At 43.7% G+C, this 21,275-nt stretch overlaps 1 protein-coding gene across 3 annotated transcripts in view; it reads left to right on the forward strand.

Moving 5' to 3' along the window:
- The first annotated feature begins 3,475 nt into the window (after positions 1–3,475).
- NAPB (NSF attachment protein beta) overlaps positions 3,476–21,275 on the forward strand; it is a 40,510-nt gene continuing 22,710 nt past the window's right edge. The window contains exons 1-3 of one of the 3 annotated variants that reach the window (XM_079784028.1): positions 3,476–3,624; positions 16,433–16,512; positions 20,138–20,254. In XM_079784028.1, the coding sequence (XP_079640154.1) occupies positions 3,527–3,624; positions 16,433–16,512; positions 20,138–20,254 (295 nt within the window). In that variant the 5' untranslated portion in view covers positions 3,476–3,526. The remainder of the gene's footprint in view (positions 3,625–16,432; positions 16,513–20,137; positions 20,255–21,275) is intronic. The other 2 variants (XM_079784026.1, XM_079784027.1) reach the window with 2 other exon arrangements.

Genomic DNA, 21,275 nt, shown 5'->3' on the forward strand with positions numbered 1-21,275 from the left:
ACCCCAACTCTAGGAGATCCTGATACAAAAAGCTAGTGACTTAGGAATCCAAGAATTTCTTGGACATTCTTTAGAGTTTCCACATTGAGCCAAGTTTGCGAACTGTTTTAATCACCATTCTGAAGCTGCACTTCAGAGCTTTTGAGGTGGCCCTGCTCCATTAAATCCCCATGTCATTGGGCAGGGATCATCCAGAACAGGCATACCTCTGGCCGGCCTGTAGTGTGTGGGTTCTAGACTTCATGCAGGAGAGATTTCACAGCATAAGTACAGGTGATGCAGACAGTACTTTGATTAAAGCTAGGGACAGTGAAACAGGAAGAGCCTAGGATAGAAGCAACAGGAGAGAGAGGCGGGGTTGCTTCCGGTCTCTAGAAATGTTACAGGAAAGAAGTGAGCCACGGAGAGGCTTCTGTCAGCTCATTGGAAAGTCAAAGAAAAGGGACGTTGGAAACAAGTTCAAGGGGTTAGCCAGGGGTGAGCTGTCACTGCCCATTGCTCATCCGGTTGCAAGTCTCCTGGGGTCCCTTAGTAGATGCATGCCTGACGGGGAAGAAGAGGGTAAAGAATGGTATGGGCATGCTCCTGGGAGGGAGAGCTTTGCTGGGTCCTTTGTCTTGAAGGTTTTAAAGACTGGGAGTTTAGGGGAGGTCTCAGGGGAAGATCTCATACAATATTCATCAATTCTATGCTGATACACCAAAATGAGATTCATTCCCATAATTTCATCTGTCCTTGTATGTGGTTGGCAAATGGTCGTAATTGGACTTCCAATACCTATCTCTTTGAGTAGGATGATTTAAGCTATTTACCCTCTGGTGAAGTGTAAACCGTTTACTCTTGTGTCCTTGATTATGGAAGGTAGGATTTTGTGACTTACTAGCTGGGTGTAAACTGATGGCCATTTAACTCTCTTAGTTTCCCTATTCCACGTATCAAAGAATTTTCCTAGCTTCTTACTATGCTGCCTCACTCATAAACTGCTCTGTTTTTCAAGTGCTTATGTGGTGTTTTTTTGTTGTTGTTGTTCTTTTCAGTTTTCCTCTTTACCCCTGCATTTACTGCCACCTCCAATTTCCTGCCCCCAAAGTACACAAGTTAGAATAATTCATGTAGTAATAGTAAATAAACTCTACTTGAAGAACTGAGATTTCCTTCTACTTTTGGAGTCCAGCTGATACGGTTGTAATAAGCTAGTTATTAATAACTAGAGGCCTGATGCACGAAATTCGTGCAAGGGTAGGCCTTCACAGCCCCAGCTGCCAGGGCCCTCACGGCCCCACCCCCCACCCACACCCGCCTTGGCCTTGCGCTGCCCACATCTGCCGTCACACACCCCTGGTTCATCGGTTCCTCGGTTCCTCAGAGCCCCCTGATCAATTGTCCCAGAGAGGGTGGCCTGGGCCTCTCTCTTTGGGGCAATCGTGGAGCCCTCAATTGATCACCCCGCTGGCTGGTGGCCTGAGCCTCCCTCTGCAGGCGATCGTTGGGCGATGGCAGCCCCCCCCCCTCTCCCCAATCTCATTGAACCCGCCTTGGCTGGCCTGACGCCAGTGCGTGTCATAATGTGATCATCCGGACAGTTGTTCTGCTGTTCAGCTGTTAGGTCTATTTGCATATTACGCTTTTATTATTATAGATTATTATTATAGATAGGAAAGGAGCAAAAGGGGAGGCCAGACATTATAAGCACAGCCATCTGGACATCTTCACCAGGAAGCTGAAACTTTAGACTCCCCAGGGAATCACTGGCCCATTCCCCAAAGAGGAGATGGACACATGTGCAGTAAAGTCAGGGTGACGTAGGGAAGGTGCCTGTCAGTCAAACTTGGGAACAGAAATCGTTTGCTAGAAGGACTGGGGCCACTGCAAGCCTGTGAAATTTTGGGGATATATAATCCCAAGACAAAGGAATTCTCACTCGCTTGGCTCTTCTGACTCTCTTACATTTGCCCATGTTCCTCCATAGCCGTGTGGCCCCAGAGGCCCCATGGCAGATGGCCATGCAGACCCCACATGCAATGGACGATGGGCTGCAGCCGTGAACACACACTAAGCTAGCCTGCCGGATTAGACTTGCCCCAACATGGAACGGAAACTCTGGGCAATGGCTTTAATCCCAGCCCTGCTAAAGGCAAAGCTGGACTTCTTCCTTGGTGGGACCAAGGGAAATGGAACCTGGAAAACTCAGGGATTTAATTCCACAGAAATAAAGCTTTCTACAATATGTCACCCTCCCATGCGAGTCTCAGAAAATTCCCTTTCTCATGATATCACAAGAAGCTCACTCTCCCTCTCCCCCCAGCAACAGGTAGGTACATGGAGAGCTCCCTACAGATAGCATTGCAATGCATAAACTCTGTGACGTTTGCTTTAGTTATCTTTCTAGGACTTTGGGCCTTATTGCCTTGCTCTCTAAAAGCAAACTGCATTGTCTTAGATATATTTTGTGTGGCAGTAACCACAGGGTACTGATTAATAGTTTGAAATTGCCACAAGCTCTCATTTGGCAGTGATCTTTATATTTGCCTAACCACCTCTGCTTTAGCATTGCCAAATGTAAATGATCTAGACTAGGCTTTGTATTAAAAAAATAACAATAACTCCCTCTGGGACAGTCCTGGAAATCTTTGGCAGACAATGGCATCTATCTATGGATACTTCTCCTAGGAGATTAGAATTTTTCCTGGAAGTCAGAAAGTGTGTCCCAGGAGATCCACCGCCAATGGAAAACATTATGTAAAGGATAAAGAGAGCTCAATGGCTCACATCCATTGAAAAGAATTCGGTCAATAAAAACAGTGGATTATGTATATATTGCATATATGCAACTCAATTACAATCAAGCAAGAAAGGACCACTAGAAGGTTGCAATATGGGGAGACTGAAAAATAACTCTGAATTTATATTGGGAGAAATGATACATTCTTAAATGTCTTGCTCTGGAGGTAAAAATGGCTTTCTGCCAGCTGTTACTGGGTGGGTGAGTGGGTAAATGGGCATCGCACAATTAATGAAGTTATTTTTGTGTGTGGCTGCTCTGGATTTCCTTTTGCAAAACTAGACTGTAGGTTGAGCATTCCATTCTGTGATCCAGGTATCTCATCCACCCCCTGGCCACGTGTCAGTTGTGCTGAGCAGGAATTCCTGAACCAAAATAATGCTGAGTGTTTAAGGTGATCTTTCTGGAAGCCAGGGGTCATTTTCCATTTCCTGCATACTTAAAGGATTAAAGTTCACCTTGGCCTAGGACCCCACCGCCAGTGCCAGCGGTCAGGGAGATCCGACCCCACCCTGGCCGGTTCTGCACCCTGCTGGGAACTGTCCTTGACCCCAGCAGAAACAACCTACGCGCCGCGCCTGCGCTCCCGCCTCCAGGGTGGGTCCCGGACTACAAATTCCGGCAGGCTGTGCGCACCACGCCTGCGCTCACCACGCCTGCGCTCGCCGCCTTGCCAGAAGAGAGCGAAGGCGTGGTAGGCGCACCCAGCCGGCAGAGGAGGCTGTGGCGGCGGCGTTAGGAAGTATGGACAACGCAGGGAAGGAGCGCGAGGCAGTCCAGCTGATGGCGGATGCCGAAAAGCGACTTAAGGCCTCCCACTCCTTCCTCCGAGGGCTGTTTGGGTGAGCGTCTGGCCGTGCGCGTCCTGAGGGGGTCTCCATCCCAGGCCCATCCCCGGTCGACTGCCTCCCAACGCGTCCCTCTGGGAGCCTCTAGGGCCCCCACACCTCTGCACAACGCGGTCTCTAAAACCCTTAGCCCCAGGGGCCTCCAGCCCCAGCGCAGCCTCCGGAGATTCTCTAGGGCCCACAGAACCCACTCCTATGCCCCACTATGTCCCCTCGGGCACGGGGCTACCTTCGCGTTGGTGCGAGGATCCCACGGCCTTACGGGTCCGCGGCAGCCGGGGTGTGCGTTGGCCCTAACCGCAGTGGCTGGACCGATTAGTTCATTTCGCCCCTGCTGAGCCCGGGTAGCTAGGGAGACCTGTGTGGCGTCGGTGCGAGGGGTCCCCGGGGAGTCCGAGGGGCTGCACCTTGGACCCCCGGCTCGCGCATCTGGGGAGCGTCTGGCCGGGCGATGCGCCCCGCGGTGGAGCAGACGGCCCCCAGCACCCCTATCCCAGCGTCCGTGTGCCCCTTTTCATTGCGCCAAGTAGACATTTGATCAATACTCGTTGGATGGACGAATGTTTTCTGGGCATGGTATTTTTCCTTCACCAGAGGTTGATGTAATTGTCAGGGCCTCCTGTTGGATTAAGGATAACGCAGCTCCTGTTTAAGTGAGCGTCTTTTTGGGAATCACTTTCATTTCCTGCAATTCTTCCATGCTCTTCTAGGGAAGGTCTTAATAAATTCGGACTTTCCAGAAAGCAAAGCCTGCATTGACAGTTCTTGGAAGAATTGCGGGCAGGTGAATATGTGAATGATTCAGCTGTTTAGAATTAGAGAGGCAGAAATATCGCGGGTTTTGTTGTTGTTTTTTCCCCGTTTGCAAGTGAAGATCCTCTGCTGACACCGGGAGCATATTTTTTATTCTTGAGAAGGGCAAGTGGCCCATACTCAGCAATTGCATTATTAGACGCGGTTTTATTTCTGTACAAATTCAGTTTGGAATCTGCTTGTTTTACCAGCTTCGTTCTTCAGGTTATAGTACTTGGCCGTTGTTGACACATCCCCAGGAACTGCTTAAATGCAGGTTCCACGCAATGCACAGCAGTGTGGGGTGCAAAGATACAGAAAGATACGGCTTCCTGTCCTCAAGAACCTTTCCGAGGGCATGTATCCCAGCTGGGTTCAAAATTCCTCATTGTAGTGTGAAATATAATGAATTCTAAGTTTGTTCCCCTTTAAAAGTTACCACAGATGCATAAGGAACACTGCCCAATACTTGATGCTAACACCAAACAGTAGCGCCTTTCTCTGATGCAGAAAACGTTTAAAATTTATTTAGATAAAATTTATGACCTAGTGTCTCATGTCAGGAGATGTTTTAATGTCACAGCATATTTCAAGCCAGGATGTCCTTCCCTGGAAGAGGATTTGTAATTGGCAGGAGAAAAAAAGCATGACAGCACTTGATGCTTGTTTCAGGGGAACACATTGCCTTTTTTTTAAAGAGGTGTTGCGTTATTGTTTTTGTGAAACTAGGCCAAATATTGTCATTAATCCTAAAAGGATTTTGAAAAGCCTTTTTTTTTTTTTTTTAAGGCTTTTTTGTTTTGTAAGAAACATCTGTTTTTCCTTGGCTGGTAATCACCAGTTTTTTTGTTAATATTTTTTCCATTGATTTTTAGAGAGTGGAAGGGAGGGGGCAGCGAGGGGGGGGGAGAGAGAGAGAGAGAGAGAGAGAGAGAGAGAGAGAGAGGAGAGAGAGAGAGAGAGAGAGAGAGAGAGAGAGAGAGAGAGAGAGAGAGGAAATAGAGATGATCAGTTGCTTCCTGCATGCAGCCCGACAGGAACTGGGGATCCAGCCTGCAACCAAGATATGTGCCTTTGACTGAATCTAACCAAAGACCCTTGAGTCCACTGGCCACGCTCTAACCACTAAAACCTGGCTAGGGCCCAGCTGGTGCTTTAAAGGGGACAGGTGATGCTGTTTTGAGGATGTGGCAGCCATTAAAATGTGCTCAGCATTTTGCAGATATTTTACATCATGTACTCAGTCTTAACTACACATTAAAACCTATTAGGAGTTCATCTTCTTCACTCATTGTTTATCCACCACCCATATTTGTGGCCATACTGTGTCCTCAAAACTATTCTATAGCTCTTCCTTTTAGTGGCTTTCAGTAAAATGAAATGAAAATATGCATTGTATATTCCCAAGAAAAAATCAGTCATGTATTACTTTGTGTGCAAGGCGCAAGTCCCATGCTTGTTTTAGAAATGCCAGTGTTCCTTTCCCACATCCCTCCCATAGAAAAAGAGATGCCAAGGAGACACAACCATCACAAGAAACCAGTTAGTGAGTGGTGTTTTGTGTTTCTTCTTGACTGCCAGTTCAGCAGTGCTGTGTTTTGTAGTTGTGGAATTAAATTAAAACTCTTTCTGAATGGGTTACCGTAGTATAGCAAAACTGTCAGCAAAAGAGTAGAGTTTTCATTTTATGTGTTTCCAGAGGTGAGCTATTGAATTTGGTACTTGATTTTTAAATTCCAATTTAGAATCTTAGTGAACTGCTTAGAACAGGGGTAGGGAACGTCTGGCCCTCGGGCCATATAAGGCCTGCGAAATCACTTCGTCTGGCCCTACCAGGGCATTATGGGTGAGTTAATTAAATGTTTGACCAAATATAGCAGGCTAATTTTTAAGTTGATACTTTTGTGTGGCCCGAAAATGATGTTATAAATATCCAAGTGGCCCTTGGCAGAAAAAAGGTTCCCCACCCTGGCTTACAATGATCTCTAAATGAACTGCTTAGTATGGCCTGGGTTTGACAGTAAGATAGTTTTGAATGGCTAAGGCCTCTCATTATTTTCTCCATCTTGTTACTAGGAGACCAGATTGGGGATAGACTGCACAGTGCACATCAGATTGGCCTTTTTCTGTTTGCATTTTTGCAGTGTTCACCATTTATTCTCTCACTAGAGGCCCGATGCACGAAATTTGTGCAAGAGGCTCAGCCCTCGCAGCCCCGGCTTTGCCCGAAAGGACATCCGGAAGGTCGTTCATCTGTCCAGTCTAATTAGCACATTATGCTTTTATTATTATAGATTCTTGTGAGCCCTGTGAGGTGCATACTTATTTATAAAAAGTAGGGATAACCCAGTGGTTGTGTGTGGCTCTAGAATGTAAGCCCCTAGGGAGTCTGTCTTATTTTATTACTGTGGCATACCTCATTGTGGTGAACAAGGGAGCATCCCTAAAAGGAATCACTGGTTAATTAGGGGAGACCTCCCCAAAAAGCCAATAGAATCACACACATAACAGAGACAAAGAGTGGGAGCTTATGCAACAGAAGTGAGCGGAGCAAGCATCTGGCACCAAGTCTCAGTCACTGGCAGTATCACAGGTGGAGAGGCGGGTGTCATTCTCAAGCCAGGTGGCTACAGCGGTGGCACATGGCCAGTGGAGTGGAAGTCTGGCAGGGCTCCGAGCATGACCCATGGTACCAAGCTTGAGGACTGGGTGGTCAGAGCTCTGAGTTTTTATAGCCCATTGGAGGGGCCTGGTGCATAAAATTCGTGCACTGCGGGGGAGGGTGTAAGAGGGGGTCCCTGAGCCCGGCCTGCGCCCTCTCGCAGTCCAGGATCTCTCTCACAGTCCGGAATCCCTCCTTATCCCCTGCCTGCTCGCTGCTCCTTACTGCTCAGCTCACTGCTCCTTAGCGCTGCCGCAGAGGTGGGAGAGGCTCCTGCCACCGCCACTGAACTCAGACTTCTGGCTGAGTGGTGCTCCCCCTGTGAGAACACACTGACCACCAGAGGGCAGCTCCTGGGTTGAGTGTCTGCCACCTGGTGGTCAGTGCGCATCATAGCGACTGATTGTTCCATCGTTTGGTCGATTTGCATATTAGGGTTTTATTATATAGGATAAGGGATGGAGGTCCCACTCATATTGGTGTCTAGATGGAGCCCTTGTCCAAGTGTCTAGACACATTGTGACTTTGGTCATTCCAGTCCCCTCCTAAGGGCATTCCTGTTGCAGCCCCTTACCTTAGTCTTGACATAGCACTTGGCATAACTGTCATGGCCGACAGTGACTCCATTTTAGATGGTCAAAGGTGTCCAAAAAGTCCGATATGCTCTTGTTCTATACAGTCACTCAGCACATGGTATGCAGTAGGCACTTAGTGAATATTGGTGGAGAGGATGTGTGACTTCTAATACAAATGCTGATTTTTATTTTTATTTATTTCTTACTCTTTTGTCTGGTTTTCAAGAGCAAAAGCAACAACATGAAAGGGAGTTCATGTCACTTCTATGTTTTACTTAAATATCTGTTTATTATAAATACTAGAAGCCCGTTGCACGAAGTTTCGTGCAATAGACCTTCCTTCACCTGGCTGCCGGCACCAGTTTTCCGCCAGCAGCAGTTTTCCTCTGGCCACCCGCTGATCGGAGCGCCTCCAGCCAGCACGATCAGCCACCCCGAGAGGAACTCCAATCGGGAGGTGCTCCGATCGGTGGGTGGCCAGAGGAAAACTGCTGCTGGCGGAAAACTGGTGCTGGCAGCCACGCAATCGGCCACCCCGAGTTCCGCCACCGGCGCCTTCCGCCGGCTCCATCGGTCCTCCCACAGTGCCGGCCGTTGGGGCCTCATGAGTCCCCGCCCCCCACTCATCCTTTCAGCCCAATTGGCCACCCCAAGTCCCGCCCCCAGCCTGCCACCAGCCCAATCGTGGGTGTAGCGGAGTGATGGTTATTTGCATACTTCCCTTTTATTAGGTAGGATAGTAGCTATATATGGTAGAAAATTGCAAGGAATACAGAAAGATTTCAATTGAAAAGTAACATTTTCCCTGAATCTTCTCTCTCCTAAACATTACTCCCTAGAAGTGACTTTTTATTTTTATTCTTTTATTTTTTAAATATATTTCTTACCGATTTCAGAGAGGGAGGGAGAGGGAGGGAGAGAGAGAAACATCAATGATTAGAGAGAATCATTGATCGGCTGCTTCCTGCACGCCCCCTCTTGGGGATCAAGCCAGCAGCCTGAGCATGTGCCCTGACCAGGAATTGAATGAACTATGACCTCCTGATTCATATTCCGATGCTCAACTTCAAAGCCACACCAGTTGGGCTGATTTATTAATTTTAGACAGTATCTATCAGTTGTTCTAAAAATGATGAATTTAGCATAGCTTACATGGCCTTGCATTTTCTCCTTTACTTCTGATTTTACTAAATTAATTCTCAGTTTCTAAATACTACTTTTTATATGTAAATAACATGAAAAGCTATAATTCTACTTTAAAATTTTTTAAAAAATATTTCCCGCCCTAGTCAGCTTGGCTGAGTGGATAGAGCTTCGGCCTGCGAACCAAAGGGTCCCAGGTTGGATTCAGGTCAAGGACACATACCTTGGTTGCAGGCTCCTCCCCGGCCCAGGACCTGGTCAGGCACGTGCAAGAAGCAACCAGTCGATGTGTTTTTCTCACATTGATATTTCTCTCTGTCTTTCCCTCTCTCTTCCACTTTCTCTAAAAATCAATGGAAAATAGGCTCTGGTAAGGATTAAAATATATATATATATATATGAATATATTTCCCTATTTCTGTGGGTTATAGAGTGGCCATGAACGTATTGTCCAAACTAGGATTGATTGATTGATTGATTGATTTTAGAGAGAGAAAGGAAGTGAGACAGACAGATAAAGATTTGTTGTTCCATTTACTTATGCATTCATTTGTTGCTTTTTGCATGTGCCCTGATCAAGTATTGAAACCACAACCTTGGCCAAACTGGGATATTTTTGAGGTATCAAGAAAATAGATATAAATCAAGGGTGTTCGTACAACCAAGATATAGGATTATCCTAGTTATAGAAGACTTTATAATCTATTTTTATGCTTTTAATTTGTGATTATTTAATTAGATTATAAAATCAGTAAAGCTTTTATACCTTCAGAATTTTTTCAGTGAGCCGAAACCGGTTTGGCTCAGTGGATAGAGCGTCGGCCTGCGGACTCAAGAGTCCCAGGTTCGATTCCGGTCAAGGGCATATACCTTGGTTGCGGGCACATCCCCAGTAGTGGGTGTGCAAGAGGCAGCTGATCCATGTTTCTCTCTCATGGATGTTTCTAACTCTCTATCCCTCTCTCTTCCTCTCTGTAAAAAATCAAAAAAGGAAGAAAAAAATTTTTTTTCAGTGACTGACAGAGTTCACAGTAAGGAAACTTAGTAAGAGAATTTCTGAATGTTAGCTATTTCTGTATTTAAATGGAGCTTATTGTAAGAATGGTATTTAATTAAAATCTAATATATCACTACTTTTCTTGGGTGAAGTATATATTTTTTCATGGTAACGAAGTACCTGTCAATTCCTGTCTTTTTAAAATATATTTTATTGATTTTTTTACAGAGAGGAAAGGAGAGAGATAGAGAGTTAGAAACATTGATGAGAGAGAAACATCGATCAGCTGCCTCCTGCACACCCCCTACTGGGGTTGTGCCCGCAGCCAAGGTACATGCCCCTGACCGGAATCGAACCTGAGACCTTTCAGTCTGCAGGCTGACGCTCTATCCACTGAGCCAAACTGGTTTCGGAAAATTCCTGTCTTAATGGATGATTTCATTAGGTATTGAATGAAGTTACATTTTTAAGGCCTTTTCAATATCTGTGGAGGTAAACATGATTTTTCTCCTTTGTTATTAATACGTTACTTCATGGATTTCCTCATAATGAACTGTCCTTGTAGTCCTTGAATAAACCCTCTAGGTTATAATGTATTTCTCTTAAAGGGCTAATGGATTCTGTTTTTAAATATTTTATTTCTAATTTTTTTATTTCTAACTAGAGGCCCAGTGCACAAACCATGCACGAGTGGGGTCCCTCGGGGTGGCCTGCAGAGATCGGGCCCTGGCTCGCGCCCTCAGCCTCACAGCCCCAGCTCACACCCCCAGCCTCACAGCCCCGCAGCCCTGCCTGGCACCCAGCCTTGGCCTGGTGCCGTCCCCTTACCTGCTCCACCATCCCACAGGCCCGGACCCGGCTCCCCAGTGCGTGGGGGGAAGATATTCCTCTTTCAGGGCTTTCCAGCTCCATTTTAAATGAGGTTTTCTTTATTTAGTTTCACAAGGCAAAAACAAGACTTCAGATTATTTGATGATCAGTTGGTTTTTAAAACACAAATGACTTGCCCTAGCTGGTTTGGCTCAGTGCATAGAGCATTGGCCTGCAGACTGAAAGATCCAGGGTTGGATTCCTGGTCAAGGGCACGTGCCTGGGGTTGCAGGCTCGATCCCCAGTAGGGGACATGCAAGAGGCAGCCAATCAATGATTCTCTCTTATCATTGTTGTTTCTATCTCTCTCCCTCTCCTTCCTCTCTGAAATCAATAAAAATAAAAAAAGTAAAAAACAAACACACAAATGACTTATCTGCATGTAGATATCATCTGAGCTCTCTGAAATAACGGGCCTGTAATTTTCCCGAGCGGATTCCCTGCCAGTCCTCTAAATGGGAGCGAACAGGATGGCAGAGTGAGGAGGCAGGGCCTCACAGGCTGCCTTCACGGACTCAAGACACAGCTCCCCTTCTCGCTGATGTCGGTGGAACATACGGCTGTGACCAAGCTTCCTCAGCGTAACGTGGGTGGGGGTTGGACACTGTTTTCTAACCTGAAGTTTAATGTTCTTTCCTTAGCATTAAGGGGCAGGAACGTGATTTCCTGTGTTTGCTGGCACACACTGATCTCCGTGAATGATTCCTGAATAAGCATGGTCAAAAGGAGGAGGGAGGTCAGCCTTGCCCCAGGAACTGGAGGGAGGGGAAAGTCCGCTGGCTGCTTGGTGGTGGGGATAGTGCTGATGGTTCTTGCTCAGGCTGGTCACTGTTTTCTTCGTGGTGGTAAAGTGTTTTCTTCTTCAAGGCTAAGATACCATAATACCAAAAAGTAGCCAATTTGGCCCAATTTAGCTTTCTTAACGTCAATTCAGTATCATTATATACATTATATCCACTTTATAATGTAGATTCCCTCACAGAAACTTGTTTCTGTTTTCTAGACTCTTCTACCTCACTATGTGGTCTCTGGATAATAATCAGTTGCATTATTGGATTGTGAACTCTGAATATTTGTCCTAAAAACTTATAAAAATTAACTTTTATATGTAAAAAAATAGGCATTTGAAATAACTTCAAAAGTCCTTTTATTTTGTTAAATTTTAAACTTAAGTTATCTTTATGATAAGTGACTTTCTCTAGTACTTTGAAAATAAAAATACTATGTGTGTTTTTTTCTTGTTTTTTTTTTTTTTTAATGTATATTTATTGATTTTAGAGAGGAAGGGGGAGGGAGAGAGAGAAGAAACATCAATGATGAGAGAGAATCATCCATCAGCTGCCTCTTGCACGTCCCCCAGTGGGGACTGAGCCCACAGCGCAGGCATGTGCCCTGACTGGGAATCCAACCATGACCTCCTGGTTATAGGTCGACACCCTCAACCACTGAGCCACGCTGGCCCAGGCCAAATACTTATGTTTTAAGAGAGGTGAGGGTCTTGAGTCTAGCAGGGTGCACTTAATGTTTTTATAATGATCACTAAACTTGAAATCAGGTGTTCAGTTTCACCACTGACCTTGGCTGAATGAAATTGGGTAAGCCATGACCTCCAGATACAGTTTTCTCTTTTTTAAAATGGATATAGTGTCTTTCATGATTGTTGCAATAGTGAAATGACATAACGTGGAAATATCCAGCATAAAACCTGGCATAGTGTAGGCGTTCTATCTCTGAAAATAATAGGATGAAGTATATTTTAATTAAACATTCTATTTGGAAACCTTTAATAAGAATGATTGTGCCGAAACCGGTTTGGCTCAGTGGATAGAGTGTCGGTCTGCGGACTGAAAGGTCCCAGGTTCGATTCCGGTCAAGGGCATGTACATTGGTTGCGGGCACATCCCCTGTGGGAGGTGTGCAGGAAGCAGCTGGTCAATGTTTCTCTCTCATTGATATTTCTAGCTCTCTATCCCTCTCCCTTCCTCTCTGTGGAAAAATCAATAAAATATATTAAAAAAAAAAAGAATGATTGTGTTATAATTATAGTTAAAGATTCCTGGTATACTTTAGAAAAACAAGACACAAGAAAATAGCAAGCCTTTGTTAGATCCAAAGAGCTATGGTCAATATTGAAAACTCATGTTGGGAATTTTTCATTGTGGAAATTAGCTAATTGGTTTTTAAAAATACATATGTGTAGATTTGAAGTGGAGGAAAAGGAGCATGAGGTGTGAGTGAGAAAACGCTTTGCTTATTCTTCACTTTCACTTTTGGTATGGCTTGTTGCCATCCTGTCATTCGCTGCAAGACATAGCCCCCAAATGTTTTTTGTTTTTTACATGTGTGTATAAGTACATTAAAAGTGTAGAAATCGAGTCATTTTTAGCATATTCATGGAGCTGTGTAACCATTGCAGCAATCAGTTTTAGAACATATTCATAATCCAAAAGGAAACTGCCATTTTTTTTTCAGCACTCCCACTCTAGGCAGCCAGTAATCTGTTTTCTGTCGTTATGGATTTGCTGTTCTATACCTTTCATCTCTCTATATAAAAGCCAATCTACCAGAACTGGCCGCTATGATGTGCGCTGCGGCTGGCCAACTGTCCCGATCCGGGGCCAAGCTGGCCGTCCAACCTCCCTTGGACCCTCCCCCCAGCTGGACCCCACCCGTGCACAAATTTGTGCACCAGGCCTCTAGTATAAGTGGAATTTATAATATGAGCTCTTTTGTGACTGGCTTCTTTCACTTAACATATAATGCTTTCAAGGTTCATCCACATTATATCATGTATCAGGACTTAATTCCTTTTTATTGTCTAATAATATGTATGTATGTGTATACCACATTTTATTCATTTATCAGTTGATGGACATTTTGGTTGTTTCCACTTTTTTACTATTATGAATAACTAGAGGCTCAGTACATGAAATTTGTGCATGGGGTGTGGAGGGTCTCTCAGCCCAGCCTGCACCCTTGTGCAATCCGGGACCCCTTGGGGGATGTCCGACTGCTGGTTTAGGCTTGATCCCGCAGGACTAAACTGGCAATTGGACATCCCTCTCGCAATCTGGGACCATTGGCTCCTAACCACTCGCCTTCCTGCCTAATCGCCCCTATCCACTCTGCCAGCCTGCCTGATTGCCCCTAACCACTCGCCTGCCTGCCTGATCACCCCTAACTGCTTGCCTGATTGCCCTTAACTGCTCGCCTGCTTTTCTGATCACCTCTAACCGCTCTGCCTGTCTGTCTGATCGCCCCTAACCACTCACCTGTCTGCCTGATCACCCCTAACTGCTCACCTGCCTGCCTGATCACCCCTAACCACTCTGCCAGCCTGCCTGATTGCCCCTAACCACTCGCCTGCCTGTCTGATCACCCCTAACCATTCTGCCGGTCTGTCTGATCGCCCCTAACCACTCTGCCTGCCTGCCTGATCACCCCTAACCACTTGCTTGCCTGCCTAATGGCCCTTAACTGCTCACCTGCCTGCCTGATCACCCCTAACTGCTTGCCTGCCTTCCTGATCACCCCTAACCACTCTGCCTGTCTGTCTGATCGCACCTAACCACTCTGCCTGCCTGCCTGATTGCCTGATTGCCCCTAATCGCTCGCTTGCCTGCCTGATTGCCCCTAACCACTTCTGCCTGCCTGCCTCATCACCCCTAACTGCCTCTGCCTGCCTGCCTCATCACCTCTAACCACTTATCTGCCTGCCTCATTGCCCCTAACCACTCTGACTGCCTCCCTGATCACCCCAACCGCTCGCCTGCCTGCCTGATCACCCCTAACCACTCTGCCAGCATGCCTGATTGCCCCTAACTTCTCTGCCTGCCTGCCTGATTGCCCCTAACCACTCTGCCTGCCTGCCTGATCGCCCCTAACCGCCCGCCTCTGCCTCAGCCCCCACCACTGTGGCTTTGTACCGAAGGACGTCTGGAAGGATATTTGGAAGATGTCCTGTCTAATTAGCATATTACCCTTTTATTAGTATAGATGATGTACAAACATCCCTGAAGGATTTTATGCCTTCAGTACATAAATCCAATTATAATAACTGTACTAATTGAGTATATACTCTGGGTCAAGTCCTGCAATGGCAATTATTATGGATTATTTCTTTTGATCCTCATAATAACCCAGAGGTATAGATAATATTATCCTCAGTTTACATATGCAAAAATAGAGGCTCTAAGAATTAAAGAACTAGCCTAGAGTCAGATGGTTAGTTACTGTTGTCTAAGATATAATTCATGCCTAGGCCTACCAGCCAAACTGCATGAACTGCATGCCTGTAAGGTGGAGTTTGAAGCCTGTTGGAGTTCCTGGCATATGCAGATGCCCTCATTCATGTTCATATCATACTCACTTTTGTCAGCCCTGACCTTTCTTGTCTCTTAGTCTTTTTTAAAAATATATTTTTATTGATTTCAGAGAGGAAGGGAGAGGGAAAAAGAGCTAGAAATATCAATGATGAGAGAGAATCATTGATTGGCTGCCTCCTGCATGCCCCCTACTGAGGATCGAGCCCACAACCTCGGCAGGTGCCCTTGACTGGAATTGAGCCTGGGACCCTTCAGTCTGCAGGCTGACACTCTATCCGCTAAGCCAAACTGGCTAGAGCTATTCGTGTTTATGTCCATACTTCACTTTCAGTTACTCATCATGTGTACTGCACAGTTACAGTCTGCTGTGTCATGGTTTTCCTCTGGTTATTCTGTGTTTATAATATAGATAATATAGATAGATAAGATAGAGAAACGTCTTTAATTGAGGGGCCTGCGCTTAGTGAAAACAAGGTTGATTTTGGTTGATTTTGAAAATTGGTGGAAGTTATAGAGTATTATTTTGGTCTTTATGTGAGAAGAAATTTCTAAGCAGCTAAAATTGTTCCTCAGTGTAATCAGCTGCCTGGTGAAGAACTTTCTAGAACAGAATGTTCTGAAAGCAGCAGTGGAGTTCCCTCCTCTAATGATGTTAGAAAACGCGTTTCCACACGGTGAGTGGCAGGACCCTAAGGCCCCTTCCACACTGGGAAGGGCTTGTTCCCTGCCACAGCTGACAGATAATATTAACCACAGAGCAGTGTGACTCTTTCTTATATGCTCTTGCTTCAGCTTTTGTTTTTATTTTTAAGTCTAAATAAACATAGTGCCAAAATATTGGAAATTAACTTGGTAAAGATGTCTTTATCCTTCCAATATTAATCTCCTCTGAAAAAGGTACTTCTGTTTTCTCAGATTGATATAAACTTTAGTTTGCGCGCATGGAGAGGACTCTGGTTAAGGGTGAAGATCCAGGGTCAGCCAGATCAGTATTTGAGTCTCAGTTCTGTGGCATCCATGCTATGTGACCTTGGGCTAGCTCAGTGGTTGGCAAACTGCGGCTCGCGAGCCACCTGCGGTTTGCCGCTCTGTTGACTAATGAGTTTGCCGACCACTGACCTAGACTCTCGATTCCAATAATTACGGGCTGTTGTTGTTCCTTGTGATTAAGCCCCTATCCCAGTGGTCGGCAAACTCATTAGTCAACAGAGCGGCGCCGCAGTTTGCCGACCACTGGGCTAGCTACTTTATTTTGTTTGCCTTAGTTTCCTCATCTGGAAAATAGGAATAAGAGTATCCCCTTTAAGCAGCTGTTAGGATTCTATACTGCTTGTCTGGCACATAGTATGTGCTCATTAAATAATTATTATTTGAGGATTAGGGATGTGGATAGTTATTATAGAAAAACTTAATCTTTTTTTTTTTTAATTTTTCTCAGAGGAAACACAAGAATAGAAGAGGCTTGTGAAATGTATACCAGAGCTGCAAATATGTTCAAGATGGCTAAAAATTGGAGTGGTATGTATACAGTTTTTGTTTGCTTGGTTTTGAGGCAGATACTTTTAAAATCATTTTGAAGGAGGAAATGACTGCTGTCCCCTTAGAGAATAAGACCGTTGGCCTCAAGCCAGATGTCAGTGCTGAATCACTGGTATGGCCACCATGAACTGGGATTAAAGGACCTTGATTTAGTGAATGAAGTTGAAATCCTGACATAAAATTTAAACATAAGGACTGGGTCTGTTTTAGTTTCTATAAACCTCTTCCTCCAGTATTAGTAATTTTTTTCTTTTTCTTTTCTTTTTTTTTTACTTTAGATAGGGAGGAAGGGAGAGACAGAGAAACATCAATATGAAAGATACATAGATTGGTTGCCTCCCAAATGCGCCCTGACTGAGGATCAAACTGTAATTTTTGCTTCTTACTAATGTACTCAAATCTATTGCCATAAAGATTGAAAGTTGTAGTAAAACTCAATGAAAACAAATCAGATAAATAAAAATGCCTACTTTTCTTTACCTAAACATTAGTAGAGAACTTCTATTTCTTGCTCTGAGAACAACTCTGTGATAATTGATTGTGGTTCCACTGAGAAATGTGACAGTGGGAGCGTTACTTATATATACCCCAACAGACTTATTGTCATATTTTAAAGTCATGCTTTCTACCCAGTGAAATTACACATAACAAAATCAACCGAATTATTATTTTCATTGGTCTGAGAGGGGATGTTTCTTTCTAACACTGACTTGAGAAACAAAGTTATCCCTATCCCTAGAAAAAGGGGCTTGTCCTGGTAGGGTACTTCTTTAGTGAAATGAAGATGGCCTTCAACCAGAACAAGGACATGGTCTCTGCACCCTGGCCTACAGTGAGGTCTTTGCTCTCTACAAGTTCATTTCCCCATTTCCTATTCCTTCTAACCTCAGCTTTATTAAGATACTAGAGGCCTGATGCACGAATTTGTGCAAGGGGCTCGGCCCTCGCAGCCACGGCGGCTTGCCTCGACCCTCACAGCCCTGGCTTTGTCCCGAAGGTCGTCCAGCTGTCTGGTCTAATTAGCATATTACACTTTTACTATTATAGATTATTATAAGTAATTGACACAGAACTTTGTGTAAGTTTAAGGTTGATTTACCCATTTGCTTTTAAAAATCATTTCAATGAAGAAAATGCTGTTGAACTAGATGAATCTGAAAGGTCTTTTTCTGGTTTTAAAAATTTTTTGTACGTTTAGTTTTAGATTAAAAGGGTCATGTTATATGTTTTCAAAATACTTAATGCCTGAATTATAAAGTACTGCAAAAAAAAAAATGGAGGAGAAAAGAATATTATCTTGGCATTCACATCTTTTGTTTTGTTCAGAGTCTGTAATAGTAGGAGAAGAGGGATCTTATCTAAAAAGACCACTTGTTTTATCTGGTGGTCAGATGTTCTAACCTAAGGAAATTCCATTTCAGAGAGGCTATTAACATTAATATACCTAAAGAGGCTTTGTATTTATCCTCCCCCATCATCTCTTGCCTACTGTGATATCTCAGCTTCTGCATTGTTTTCTAGTCTGTTTTTATGAACCAAAGTAATTCCATTCAAACGTGTCAGCTTGTCATTTCAAATAAGAGCTAAAGTCCTTAACAGTGGCCTTCTAGGACTTACCTGATCTCTGATCCCTGACTTTTCCTGTCTCGTACCTCATCTCCTACCCACTCCCCTCATTCATCCGGCTCCCTCCTCCATCCGGCTCCCTCCTCAAAGCTCTTTCTGGCACTCTTTCCTCAAAATAGAGTGTAGCTGATTCTCCTTATCTCCTTCAAATATTGTCTTCTCAGTGAGGTCTTCCCTGGTCAACCCTTTTAAAGACAGCAATCCACTATCTAGCAAAATTAATTGAAAAATGTTTACTAATTTATATTGTGTATGTGTTTTTATTATGTGCTGTCTCCTCACTAGAATGTAAACCATAGAAGTCCAGGGTGTTTCATCTCTGCTATACCTGCAGGACCTGGACTGGTGCCTGCAACATGTAGAGGCTCAGGATACTCACGTAGTAAATAGCTAAATATTAGATTCTGTGAAATTATTTCTGTGTAGCAGTGGTGGTTATCATAACACCACAGTATCTCTAGTTTTAAAAGTTATAAAGATTAAGCTAATTTGATTGATACTGAGCTTTTGAGAGATCATCCTGGCAAGTGTTAGACCAGTTTTATAGGTGAAGAAATTTAGCTTGAGAAGTTGTATGACTTTAGTTTAATATCTGCTCCTTTAAATACACTTTTACGTTTGGGGAAATTGGGCTGGCATTTGTTAGCAGTGATTAGAATGAGTGCTCAGTGAAAAAGTAAGCCAGCAATTAGTTTTGGAAGAGCTAAATGATAAAAGCCAGCAATTAGTTTTGGAGCATGAAGTGATAAAATCAAAACACTTAATATTACCTGGGGAAATGGAGCCAGCCCTAGAGTGCCTGGAGTTGTGGTATTATACTCAGTGAGGGAAGATGGACTATCATTGGCTCTGGGACAGTCAGCATAGACAAACTGCAAAAAATGAAGTTACTGGTAGAAGAGGAAAGATGTAGGTTATAAAGGAAGTGATGACATTTAAACATACCAAACCACTGGTATTGGTTGTAGGGTAGATTTGCATGTAATAATGGTAATGACCAACACATGTAACTGGAGCCAGTCTAAGCACTTTACTTGGGAGATCCACGTTATTACTACACTCTTCTGAGGCAGAGCCCATCAAAGCTTCCACTTAGCTGATACGTTCCTGAACTGTCACTTAGAAGTTAGCTGCTGCCCAAGTTTCAGGGGCCTACCCACTACCTTGCAGTGGCATTGGCCCCTCCTCTGGGAACCCCTCATGATTCATCAAGAAAGCATTAAAGCCTGGTGGGCAGGGGTTCTCTCTTCCATGCTGGTGGTTAAATATTTTCAAAACTTCCTGGGCACGCTTTCAATCTTGCCCAGAAATACCAGCAGTGGGTACTTAGGCATTTGATACTATTTTATGTATGGTTTTGAATTGTGTTTTTGTTTTTGTTTTTAATACCAAAAGGTTTTGTGATATTCTTAATTGTGCTTTTCCTGGTGGAATAAATCCTTTCCTCTCCATTCCTGTTAGTACTAACTTTCCTATTCCAGAACTTAAGAAAAAAACTTTGGATTCCACAATTGAAGGCCTAATTATCACTCTTTGAGAAACTTCCTTTGTCCACGAAGCCTTCATTAGCAATTTCTTCAACAATTACATCTAAGTCCAGGGGACACTGTAAGATAGAAAGATGACCCAGTGTTTTACCTTTCTTTGAACATTAGTAGCTTCAGTCTGCCAGTCAGTGTTCAGTATGCGCTGTAGGATAAAATTGAGTGGCCTGGTACTAAGCTGTTGCTATTGAATGGAAGCTGATAGCCTAGGGCCCACTTGGGAGGTCTTCTGTGGCTGAGAGAAGCTTCTATCACTATTTGACTTGATTCTGGCCATTTTTATATATACCTAAGAGGCATTGATTGCATTTCCATGTGCTTCTGACTGGAATACTTCTTTCAGTGGCATGGAACTTTCTAGCACTTAGGACATGGGCTATTATGTAGGGATACTTGTTCCTCTCTGTTTAATTGTACTAATTTATCTTCCTCAGCTGCAGGAAATGCATTTTGTCAGGCAGCCAAACTTCATATGCAGCTTCAGAGCAAACATGATTCTGCCACCAGCTTCGTGGATGCTGGGAATGCTTACAAAAAGGCAGACCCTCACGGTAAGACACACCTCTGTCTAGGACAGCGATTTTCAACCTGTGTGCCGTGGCATACTAGTGAGCCACAATCATTTTTATTAAACCATGCAATACCTGACTATTTAGTTACGGGCACTGAGCTCTTTTCCCTTAGATTGTCAAATTTTAAAAATGGCAATAGCCAACACAGCAATAGCTATCCGGTGTGAATGAATCAATATTATACCTTTTTTTTGGTCAGATCAGCAAAAAATATACTATATTTTTTGGTGTGCCACAGAATTTTACTAATTAGTTCGTGTGTGCTATGAGATAAAAAAGGTTGAAAATCGCTGCTCTAGGATGGTAGGGCTAAAGTTGGTGACCTTTTTCACAGGTTATACTGCTGGACCTTTAGAGCACTGATAAAAATAAACTTTTGTACTTTGGAATAATAGAGATTTTGGTAACTTTTAAGAATTGTTGTTTAATCATTTGCAGCTGTAATGAAGAGAAGATATGTTAAATTTTACCTGGTGGTTTAGTTGCTTAACAGCATTTTTTTAAACTTCATTTATGTTGCATTTTGGAGAACTTTTTAGAAATTAGCTTTAATTTTATCTAAGACTTATTATGTCCTAATTTTATGAATATGAATATTGTTTATTAGAGGAAACGCCCGTGTTTCCTCACTCTTAAATACTTAGCACGTTTTAAGATCCAGTTAATGGGAAATTAGAATATTCGATATTGGTGTGTTTTTTTTGTTTGTTTTTTGAGAGAGAGAGAAAAACATCAATTTGCTCTTCCACTTATTTATATATTCATTGGTTGATTCTTATATGTGCCCTGATCGGGGATTGAACCTGCAACCTTAGCATATCGGGACAACACTAACCAACAGAACTACCCTGTCAGGGCAGTATCTGCTGGTTAAAATCAACTTACTTACACAGTATTCATCTGACTGTTTAAAGTGTTTTTCAAAGTATTTGTTTTAAGGAAAGAACGAAGTTGGATATTTAAAGTGGTAAAATTTTGCAAATGTTATATTTCTTTTAGT

This window comes from Cnephaeus nilssonii, assembly GCF_951640355.1.
Source record: "Cnephaeus nilssonii genome assembly, chromosome: 11".
Taxonomy (NCBI): domain Eukaryota; kingdom Metazoa; phylum Chordata; class Mammalia; order Chiroptera; family Vespertilionidae; genus Cnephaeus; species Cnephaeus nilssonii.